The sequence below is a fragment of the Pseudopipra pipra genome, chromosome 8, assembly GCF_036250125.1.
Source record: "Pseudopipra pipra isolate bDixPip1 chromosome 8, bDixPip1.hap1, whole genome shotgun sequence".
Taxonomy (NCBI): domain Eukaryota; kingdom Metazoa; phylum Chordata; class Aves; order Passeriformes; family Pipridae; genus Pseudopipra; species Pseudopipra pipra.
In genome coordinates, this window is record NC_087556.1 from 28,185,659 (window position 1) to 28,197,784 (window position 12,126).

General features: G+C 37.0%; 1 protein-coding gene across 4 annotated transcripts in view; it reads left to right on the forward strand.

Moving 5' to 3' along the window:
* Positions 1-12,126, forward strand: part of VTI1A (vesicle transport through interaction with t-SNAREs 1A) — a 273,119-nt gene that overhangs the window by 150,647 nt on the left and 110,346 nt on the right. For all 4 annotated transcript variants that reach the window (XM_064663314.1, XM_064663312.1, XM_064663315.1 and 1 more), the window contains one exon: positions 9,468-9,538. In XM_064663314.1, coding sequence (XP_064519384.1) covers positions 9,468-9,538 — 71 coding nt within the window. The remainder of the gene's footprint in view (positions 1-9,467; positions 9,539-12,126) is intronic.

Below are 12,126 nucleotides of genomic sequence, written 5' to 3' on the forward strand. Positions count from 1 at the left end.
TAATCTTAGACACACTGAAAAATCAGGTGTTGTAGCAATTTTCCCTCACAGGGATGGCTTACAAACAAATCATGCCTACATGCTGTAAAGGTCCTGTGTAAGTCTACCTCTTAAACACCATTTGAAGAGCTTAACTTGATCCTTAAAATATGAGTCTGCTCTGAGGAATGCTATAAAAAATCTATTATGGGATGGTCTTTATTTCCATCTCAGCAATTTTCAGAAGAAATATCTTTGTTTGACAAGTACAAGAGCAGAGACTTTCATTTTATGTGTGTGTGTGTGCGCGCGTGTGTGTATACACATAGCCTGCAAATTGAGCCTAGATTTTAAAATCAGTCTGTATTCTTTCCTTCTTATATACCTCCTGATAACACTTTTTTTACCAGGCCGTTGGGTATTTTTCATTGTTCCCTCTGAACCCTCACTGCAGGTTTAGGGAGGTAGTGGTTTTCCCAGCATTACTCTGTGTGTAATCAAAGGCAACATTGCAGATGGAAATAACTAGCACTTAGCTCATGTGTGTGAAAAAGCAGAATCCATAGCTGCATTGATCCTGCAGGGTAAAAAAAAAACCCCAAAAAAACCAAAAATGTCTTGAGATGGAAAGGTGTAAGTGGAGGAAGACTGGAGGTTGTAAGAAGTGTGCTGTGTAAGGAGCACAGAGATGTTTATCTTGACGTTTTGTCCTTTAGGTGCAGGTTTTTAAATTATTGTATATTTCAAGTGAACACAGATTCTAATTGATGGATATAAATATCATTCTGTAGAAAACCAAGACTCAAAATATAATAAAATACACAATCTGGTAAACTTCATTGCCAAACAAAAATACAGCCAAGCGAGCATTTCCTAGAGAACCCTCCAGAGACCAGGATAAAATTCTGGGTTAAAACTGGAACTTGAATCAAAGCCAGGCCAATAAGCTACAGACAGTCCTTTCCCTCTGTCCCTTATCCTTCCATGTCCAAGTAGCTGCTTCAGATCACCAGAGTCCTGATAGAAGAAACACCCTTCTCTGCAAGCAAAACTACTATCATGACTAAACTGTTCTGCATTGCTCATCACATGGTTTTCTAGTTGTAAAGTGCCCAATGAACAAATTAACATTGTCTTGAAAGGGGTTTTCCCTCTCCAAATTGCCATCTCTTTGGAGAGATATTATGTTTTTAAGGGAAACAATCTTCATTAGTAATTTGGAATTAATTTTGCCTCCTTTTATAGATTAAGTTTTAAAAGATCTTTTTTTAGTTTTGGTAGAAACCTTGAACATTAACTTTCCTCAGCATTCTTGTTATTTTTTAAGCCTTGGTGCTTTCATCCTCCAACTTTGCAATACAGTTCTTTTATATGGCATTTAGATTTTGAGAGATTTGGTTTATGAAAAAATTAGAAACATTTAAAGGATGAGCTAATTAATATTTCTTCAGCCTAAGGTACACTATTGTGTTAGAGTTTTGCCACATTTGTAATTTATGCCTGTTAAACCTTTGTTTTATCATTTATTTTGGACTTCTACGCTTCTATTTGCACTTGCTGGCTGTAACAAGCATTTCATTTTATATGGAGGAAAGATGGTTTCAGTTTCAGTTACTTTTACTGTACCCAGTAAGGAGAATGGGATTTGCAAATGATAAATGGGGAAGTTGACTAGCTAACTAATAAAGATTTGTCTTAATCAAGTATGATTTGTCAGAACAGGAGCGCACTGGGGTCAGGGCACACGCAATGAATAATACAGCGTTCACTGGAGAAAAGGACCAGGCAAAAGGCCTCATAAATATGCCACGATTACCCATTGCTAATTCTTATTCAAAGAATGAGTTGCACTGAAGCCAGCATCGAGGTTGCTGGGCTGTTCACCTGCTTTGTGGGCTTTCCAATGTTTAAGAAAGTTTATATATATATATATATATATATAAGTGTATATATATGTATATATATATACACACACTGTTTACAGAATACTTTATTTTTTCACAGACTGCTACACCTTTTGGTCAATGATTTTAAGCATTATTTATTATCATCTTCTAGGGTGTTGTTTTATTTTTCTAATGTCTGGATGCTATTTTATTTCTAATTTTCGTTGTTTAAATATGAATACAGCAGGAGGTAATTCCATTCACATTTAAAATGGATTTCTGAACGGGGCAAGAAAGGTTAAAACACTCTTTAGCTCCATGGAAGTATTAAAAATCAAACAAGCATAGACTTCTTGCTTGTGTTGCCAACATCCCTGACTTTCAAATCAGTCTGTAGATTCAGAATAAACCTGGTACATCAGGTTGGGGGAAACCTGAGCAAACCCAAATGGCTGTGGATTTATTTTCTGTTGTTGACTTTGCTTTTTGCTCTAAGGAGCAATTTCTCAGATTGAAACAGCTGAAGCATATACTCTTCTCATAGGTCTTCTGATGTCCAGAAGCTGAGATACTGAAAAAAACCTTGTTCCTATTCATAAGTTCAAGCTACATAAATGGGTTGTGAAGAATCAGTTAAAAAATAAATAAATAAATAGTTCCAGTGCTTACAGATATAACTAACAGACTTTGTTCTTCGTCATTTTACTGCTTGAATGTCATAGACTGTTGTTTTGTGTAGTCAAATAAGATTGAAAAAAACCCCTCTTGCTCCACTCTTGAATTTTAAAACATATTTCAAAACATTTTCTTCTCTTTTGAAAAACTAATGTGACTTTTTTTTCTTTCTGTTCACTGTTTGGCTCTGCTATTCTGTCTCATCTATTTTCTGCTCACCTCTGTGTCTTGAAGAGCACTTACTGCTATAAGAGCAAATCAGCTCTAGAAGCAGGGCCAACTTTACGAGCCTCGAGCTGCTAAATGCAGGAGTTTAGGTTGCCAACTCTCTTCCTGCACATTTTAAGTCTTTGAAATAACCAGTGCTGTGGGGTCCAGAGTAATTATTTGCACTGCTCTAAGTGTATAGAAAACTTGGTAGGTGGTGGAGCATTTTTGATTAAATGATGATTATGAATCCAGCTTTAGATGAACCAAAGATCACTGTTGAGTCATCTCAGTGCTGTTTGGAGTCATAGGTTTAATTAAGCAATGGTTTGTGGCTCAAATTTTAGAGGATATGTTTCTGCAACTTAATTTAGATGCAATCAGGATTGTTAATACTCCACCCTGCTAAATAGCTTTCAGACAAGTTCAAGATTGGCAGTACTGTAATGAAGCAGCATCCATTCCTTGCGCCAAGCTCAGAGTGAGCAGGGACTTCTTCCTTCCTGGCAGCACTTTAATAGTAGTAGGAAAAGAAGGTACTGAGAGTTGGTTCCCAATTTCACAAACATAAGTGATTGAAAAGGGGGTAGCAAGTTGTTTACTTATCGATGCACTAAGGAAGGATTTCTTTTTGCCTTAGAACTTATTTGAAGGAAAGGGGTAGAGGAGGAAGATGTGATGGGAGGAATTTGGAGCAGATGAGCACTGCCAAGCTGGGGCATGGCTGGAACAATGGCTGGACTTCAATGTAGACAAGTGCTCAGCAGAATCAAAGTCTGCCACCTCCTGTGAATGTTGCTGTGAGGATGTTAGTAAGGGAGCTCAGCTAGATGGGTGATGGGAGTAGACAGAAAAAATACATCAGTTAGTGAGAAATGAGTAGTTTTTTTACCAGGAGATTGATGTAAGTTAGGATTTCAGAAAAAGCACGAAACTTTAGAAATAGAAAAGGCAACTGGAGGTGCAGTTACTAGGTCTGTCATATATCATCTTTCTCTTTTCTTTTTACTATTTTCTTTTCATTCATCTGCCTTTTTTTTTCCTGGGGAAGGACAAAGTAGGTTTGGACCATGGGAGGTGTTGGTTATGAAATGCTCCCAGTTTCTTCTTAAAAGCATGTCACACCTTCCTCAAATATCTTTTCTTCCTTATTTTGAACGAAGCACAAAGAGTGGATTTTGATTAGGTGTTCTGGATGTTTTTCTTTCTGGTTTCCCCAACCTCGGTATCAACGGACCCCTTTTGCTCTTGGCCAATGAAAATAATTTCCTGAACATCCATTATAGCTTATAGGGACCTTTTCATTCTAAAAAAATGTTTGTATTTTTAGTTTGGTGGGCATCTTGGACTTTAGCAGTTTGGGAGGTATCTTTAGATGTTATTTGCTTTCACGATAAGACTGGGCAACTTCTTTTATCCTCTCTTGCAACTGAACTTCTGACAGCTCTGGAAGTGTTGGATGTCCTCAGTGTATGCTCTGGACTGTCAGTGCTCTTTCCACTGGTGCAGCTTCTGCTGAAGAGGCCAACTAGTCCCTATAGAAAATAGCTAATTTTTATTTTATTGTGTTAAGTGACCACTTAACAGCAAGCAGATTAACATCTTCGTGACAGATTTCTGAGGCATCTAAGCGCCAACTCTCATGTTTCACTGTTCTGTTAATGCTCTACAAATTGTCTCTCCATTGGCTAATAGCTGTTATATTATCCTTCATTTATCTGTATTAACCTGTACTTGTTTAATAACTTTAATGATCTAAATCCTTCTGTTTCTAATTATATTGGCTGTTCAATGTACATATCAACTGTGAACTTAGGAATTTATCAGACTTTTACCTGTGTCCTTATACTTCAAGATATGTCATCACTTTCTTTATTAACTTTCTGCTGTCAGAAGCATAAGGCATTTGACTCAGCCCTGAATTCTTCAGCTCCTGCAACATATATTTTCCAAGTTTGTAAATCTGCTTGCTGTCACCTCTGAAAAGCTAGTATTTAATGTTTTCTAGCATTTTTTCCGAGAAACTGCTGTTGATGATTTATCCTAGTCTTCTAAAATCAAAACTTTTAACCTGTCCAAAAAAGAGTGGCTTTTAGGAAAAAAAAAAGTCCTGACCTGTGTCAGTGTGGTTCTCAAAAGATCTTCTGTTAGCTTTTACTACATCTTCAGAGCATGTGATGTCTCCGTGGAAAGACAACACACAATTGCACTCCCCAGACGACACTACTAGACAGGGCTGAAGATCTTGGGGTGAAACTGTTCTCCATTCCTACCCTGACCAACACACAATGAGTTTCTTCGTGTATTTCATGATTCTGTAGAACAGCCATCTTGATTTTTAACATGATCTGCTTTTCCCAGTGTAAATTAGTTTGTCTTTTCCAATCTCTACTTACATAGCTCAGATGCATACATTGTACATATGATGAGGTTGGGCAAATCATACTTCCAGGCATCCTCTGTGATTTGGTTGGTTTTAAGCTTTTTTTATATTTTAAATTATATCAAGATATCTGCTGCTCTTATGAAACATATATATATATCTTTATATATATATATACACACAAGCAGGATACTCTTTGAGAGAAAAGGTGCTGTATAAATTATGTTGGATTATTTTATTTTTCATATGAAAAGAAAAATGGAGAGTCTGTCTTCAAAATTCATAAAAATGCATGTTTGTTTATCCAAAAGCCTAGAGAGGCTCATTCCATGTCATTCCTATCTCTTGAGTAAATATATTAGTCATTCTTAAGGGAAAAAATATTATTGACTTGAGTGATTAGAAAAAGCTCTTTCAGAATCAGTTTAGCTGATAAAGTAAATAAATACTTAAATGGCTGGAGGCAAAAAAAGTAAAAGAAAAACCAGTCAAGCACAACTTATTTGTGTCCTTGACTTGTGTGTAGGTATTAGAAACCAAGCTTTGTAGACCATATATTAAATAATTATGATTTGTACATATAAATAAATACTGCATATAGGTTACAGGTGAATTCCAAAGAAAGGGAGTATTTGGGAGCGTAAAACGTTGCTAGAAGTGACCTCTGTCTTTTGGGTTTATGTTAATATAAAAGTTGAAAACCGTGCACATATGAAGGGGGAAGCTAGGTTTGCATTTGTTGGTTTTGGGTGGGGAGTGTATTGTTTTTTCTTCAGTTGGGGAAAGTGTATTCATTCTTTTAATTAGTTGCAGTGTTTTAGGATAAGAAATGTTATCTTTTTTTTTTTTTGATAACAGTCTTATAGAACCAGGCACCTTTTGTGTTGGGCTCACAACATGGAATTATTGAAGTGCTCGGTACTGAAGAACCTGATTTCCCATACCTTGTTCAAGCACCTTTAGGGCAGAATACATTTAGAGCTGTGAATTTTAGCAGTCATCCTTTAAGGCTTGTTAATGCTTGTTAATATTATGTACTTTTTCAGAATTATTTTTTTCTGGCCATCACAGCATTGTTTAAGACTGAGATAATTGCTATACTGAATATTCCTGCCCTCTGTCAGTACATAGATAATAATGATGTAAATGCATTCACCCTTCTGCTTCTCATAGTTTAGCTGTAATTTTAGAACATAATTTTATGCATCTCTTTGGGAATTTCAGTTAGAAGAGGCAGCACCACTCAGTCTTTTGTAGGACTTGGAACTGCACTGTGCTAAACACTGTCCGTATGTAACGACTGAAAGGTTGGCATAATCCCCAAATAATTGATGTTGTTAAGATTCTATGGAAATAACACCATTACTGGCAACAGGCAACACCCTTCAGTTTGTGTATTGGTCTTAATTCATGCATCTGCACTACAGTATATCTTACAAACCTGACCTTTTCACATAACTGTGGTAGCTTCATCAATGACTTGCATTATAAGTAGGCTGGAAAGATCTATACAGCACCATTGCACTAAAAGCACAGATCTGCCATGTAGATAAATGTTTTAACTGGCAGGAAAACATCAGCATTGTGGGGAAACTTGAAAAATGGTAGCAAGAAGGTAGCAATGCTGTCAAGCTTGTAATTAGCTGTGCTGTGGGCTAATGTTACGTTTTTTCTAGTCCCAGGCACCTTCAGTTGCAAACGAAGTGAGGAGACATGTCTTCATATCATTTAGAAGTCTGTATTTTCTTTATTTAATAACTTTTTTTTTGACTGTCTTGACCTTCCAGCTAAAAATCAAGTTTCACTCTCATCAGTGAATTTTCTGAGTAGAACAAGGATATGAAGAGGATAAAGGTGTCATTTTTTGTTTGCAAACTTATTGTGAGACTATGTTACCTCTGTTATGTCTCTTTGTTCAACTTATGTTGTTATTTTAGTCCAAAAAAGGCCAAAGATCATCAACGAAAGTGCATGTAGAGTAAAGCTGCTCCTGTAAAATTGATGATCCGTCCAATTATTTATCTATAGAGGCTGCTGGGAAGAAACGCAACTATCTCAGTTCTCAGACCCCTCTGCTAGGTTGAACTTCATGGCTGAAGGTTTAATCCCTAAGTGTCATATCAACAATTCATTCTGTGATATTCTGGCTGACATGCTCTCCTTCCTTATTTATTGATGTCTTCAGTCATCGACAATGAGAGGAAAATACACTATTCGTCAAAGTGACGGTGTTTTACCCTCACTTACAGTTGATGCTGCTGTCACATTGATGGTTGGAAAATAAACTCAATCATTATAAAAAGCTAAGAGTGTGAACTTGCCAGTGACAGGAAGAAGATGAAAAAAAACCCGCAGTAACTTGCTTAAAATTGGTGCAATAAAAATAAAGCTGTTTTCTATAAGGATATTTTTGAGCTTTGTTCATGAAATACCAAGCCATTTTAGCCATTTGCTTTATACTTTCCTTTGAAGGAAAACCTGCTGCTCGCATTCCTTTATGTCTGCAAACATACGTATAATTTTTAGCAATAAATACGCTTATTATCGTTTCACCTCATGTTACTAGGTTAGTAATTTGTTGATTTTTTTCCTTCTCTTTTTAAGAGATTTTGCTTTGTTTTTTCCTCCCCTGAATTACATTGAACACATGTATCTGTTTGTGTATTACAGTATGTTGAGTGCTTTGATGAGGAAAAGCTCAGTATAGTTTCATCCAGTAAGTCCTTTGACATGCAAACATAGGCAAAGCTCTCTTGAATCGCTTTCTTAGGCTGCCATTCCTGTAGATGTACTGCACCGTGCAGCCTTTTTAACTCCATAACCATGTATCTTACCACATTTCACCTTTGGGAGGCATTGTATATACAGCTAAAAGTAAAGAGCAGCAAGCCAAGAGGGACAAGATAGTATAATGAGGATGTCAATTTGTGGTCAGAGGAAATATTTATCTTACTTGTACTGTACTTGGCAACTGATAGAGAAATATATATGTAATGAATTTCCTTAGACTTTATCTGGCAGACTGTGTGCCTTGTGTTAAATGGGTTTTAAAAAAAGAATTGCTTGTCTCAAACTTTAAAAGTTTGAGATGATTCTGCTTTGGATTGTTTCCTGAAAATGGACTGTATCTGTTAAAGAAAAAATAAATCATAGTGATGTTTACTAACATAATGGTGAATTTTCAATGGTTCATTTTCTTGAGGCTCCACAAATAATGACATTTTAAGATCTCACTAACTTACCAGACCAAAAGCAGGGCATGTTTTTTGTTGCTTATAAAAAGAAAAAAAGTCATGGTTTTGTAGTTTTACTGTTTTGGTGAGTGTCTCTGGTAAGCCTGTTAAGTTACCTAACTGAATGTGCACAGAAATACTGGTTGTCTCACATGTGCTATGTGTCCTGGGGCAAGCTACAGCTGCTTCAGCTCCTTCTGTCTTTTTCTCGATCTGTAAAATGGGAATGATTAAACTTATTTTTCTCCTTCAGGGAAATACAGGGAGGGTTTCTTAATGTTTCTATAGAGCTTTGAAGATTAAAATCTCTTCTCTATACTTGCTGCTAATATTTCAGTGTTAGAGAAGCATTTGACTGAAGCTGTTTGAAGAATAAAGTTTTGGCATCTCATGTTGTCTTTGTACCGTATCTTGAGGCCTCTCTGCTATAATTTTGCAACCTTTGGTTCAGCGTGAGCTGCGGAAGCAAACAACCCCTGTGTAAACAAACGGTGATGACTATAAATTAATGTCTATGTCTACTATTAAAAACACCAGGAGATTACAGCATTTCTCTGAACTTGCCAGAAATAGTCCATGATGGAGCAAAGCAGACACCAGTAACTGGGCTTAACCTGAAAAAGCTTTGATTTAAGCATCAGTGGTAAATGCTGAGAGTTACAGAGTGTGGTTTTCCTCTCATATGAGTTCTCAGTGTCTTTAGACATATAAGGCTGGTGGTTTAGCAAAGGCTTTCTGCCTTCCTTTCTAGGACAAGGAGGGGCTTGAGGAATATATAGCAAGTATGAGCAGCCTGCACTAAGAGCAGCTCTGAAAGTCTTCTTGCCTTTTTTTCACAGACCAAAGGTCAGCATCAATTCCCAAGGCCTAGACAACCTCAAGAGATTTCAAGGAAACAGCTTCTGGTTTGGTTTGCTCCTTCAGTTTTATGTTGCTTGAAAAACCTAAAATTTAGTATAATGGTGTCTTTCTCTTTGCACTTAGGAGGAGTGATTAGGCTACCAAATGTATTTAATGCTGTTGTTACAATATGAATTGGCATTTTGAGGCCTTACAGTCACAAGCTGTATTTTTCATGATTTACATTTTCATTTTTTAATGCAGAGCAGATTGGACAGGAGATGCTTGAAAACCTCAGCCATGACAGAGAGAAGATCCAGCGTGCTCGGGAAAGGGTAAGTTTGATAATAAGTGAGTGCTGATCTCGCATTTTATTTGTATTGGGCAAGTTCTTTGTGCATGCAAAAATAATTCAGATGAGATATAATCACCATCAGCAGTGAAGAACTTATAAAGTGTCTTACGTGGACCCAATCCCGCAATGTCTTTCTGATGGGGAGTCACACTGAAGTCACCAAATCTGTTGTTGGAAGCAAGCTTTTTGTCACTAACATCAAAGGTCAGTTTTCTGACCTTTCAAGGTTTGTTTTAGTGTCCGCTCCAATGACTTCTTGGACTTCATATGAAACAGTTCAATATCATATCTGAGCTCCTGACTAATAGTTGATCAGCTTTACTCTGTAGCTGCAGATGCTAATGACTGCCTCCTTAGGCAGTTCTGCGTGAAAGGGCAGGTACTGGTTTCTTACACTGCTACTTTGTCTCTGCAGTCAAGATAACATATCTGTGTCATTTTTGGCTTATGTGGCCTTCATGGGGATGAGCTCTACTCTGCAGAATTCATGGAAATGCTCAGAAGCCCATCCAGTTCAATGGGTACAACTTTTCTGAGCTTCAGTCTAAGGACCCAACCTCTCTGGTTCTGGTTTCTGCTCGTGGAACCAGGAAAGGCTGAGCCTGCGACTTTCTGTCCATGACACGAATACTCAGATACTTTCCCAAGTGTCCAATTTTGCTAAAGCTAGGTCCTCCCACAGGTCTCTAACTGACCAATGGCACTTAAAGAAACTCCTTTATCTGTCCCAGGGAGTTTCTTTACCTGGATAGGTTTGATTGGTAAAGCTTCATATGACAGCTTTAATGAGGCATTTTCTGTCAGCTGTACCAATTGCTTTCTGAAGTCCTGGGCATTACCTGCTTTAAAACATTACATATAACTAAATCACTAAATGTAACTAAGGATTGTGAGCATTTACCAAGTGTTGTCCGGGCAATTTGGTGTCTTATTTCACCTCCACTCCTCACTTCCCCAGTGACTGCTGGGTCTGAAATGCTTTTTGGTTTCTAGCTGGACAAATAAAACCTAGACAATGGAGATGAATGTCAGGTATCCCTTTCTGCTGATCCTAGAGATCCTCAGGAATGAGAAAGAGGGATGTAGTTGAGATCACTCAATGTACACATGGTTCACAGCATAATTTCTCCTTTTCTATGCTTTCTACCTGAAGAGCAAATTTCTTTGATGGCAAAACCTCTAAGCTGCAAAGAACAAGATTAAAAATAAGAGTATTCTAGGAAAGTGCATCCCACCACAGTGCAGTAAAAGACCTCTTGGCATGATGGAAGAGCTCAAATTCCAAGTTTTTATCCTAAGCCACTTAAAATATTTTGTTTAGGGAATTCAGAAAAGTTGTCCAGTGGAGTCACACGGGTGGACCTGTCCCAGCTGTCTGTCTATTCGGTTGAACAGTTAGGGATGATCTTGGATAACTTGGCAAGGTTTTAATTTTCTGGAGGTTTTTTTAAAGATCAGGGCAGAGGATGCTCTATCAATGGATAATATCTTTGCAATAAACACATGGCATTATTATCTTATAAGTCAGGGAATAAAGTTTTTCTCTGAAATGCAATTGTCAATTTGAGCATGATGGTCAGCTTTAACAGTTCAATGTTGTGAAAAGTAGGAAGATTTTGCTATGAGCAAAATGTAAATGAGTCTCAATAGTTTGGTTACATTTACATATATGAATTTTCCTATCTGTAGAGTAAAATTCCTTTTTTCTTTTTAAGGCAAAGAGAAGGGATAAAAGCTCTGCTAGCAGCCAGATAGGTTCTATACAGGATGCAAAAGATGCAACATTTTTTAGGAAAACCTCAAATTAAAATGTGTCTAAGGCAGACAAGATATCAACATCAGTATCTTGTTCAACTTCCTGTTTTCTCATTATTATTCTTAATATTATTTTTTAAACACCATATAGGCTTGCCATTACTAATATCAAAGCCTATTTCAAAATGTTTTCACTACAGCAGTTCTGTGAAACAAGAAAGTGCCCATCATATGCCATTTAAGAGGTTTGCATGCCACCAGTTCTTTGCCTTCTGTGTTGCACTGGTATTGGTAAAGAAATAATGAAAGAGCTGCAATCAGATAATTCAGTTTTCAATAAAAACAAACAGTTTGAAACTCTTTATGTTGGTTTTTTTTTTCTGCCAGTGCAGGAAGAAAAGGTGGTTTTTTAGTGTTCTCTTGGGAGGTAGCTAGAGATCTTCCAACTATGTGTATACGTGTTTGTTTCTTTTTTAATGTTGCTTTCATTTATTTTGTGGGTTTTTTTATTACCATAAAAACATGAGGTCGTCTTGCTTAGAGGAGTTTGTCAAACCTCTAAGATTCAGCTTCCCCTTCCTAACTACCAGCACTGATTCTAGCTGTCAGGTAGAATCCTGCAGCAAGAGAGGAAAGTTAGGATCAAACATTTAATGGTAAAAAGGAGAGCGCTACTTTTGTGTGAAAAGGGAGGAGAAGCCCCAAGTGTTAAATGCATCTTTATGAATAATAAAAGACCAATATAAAGCATACATTTGTACTTCAGATTCCCTTCTAGCATAGATAAGAACTTGGCTTTTTAATGAGCCTTTT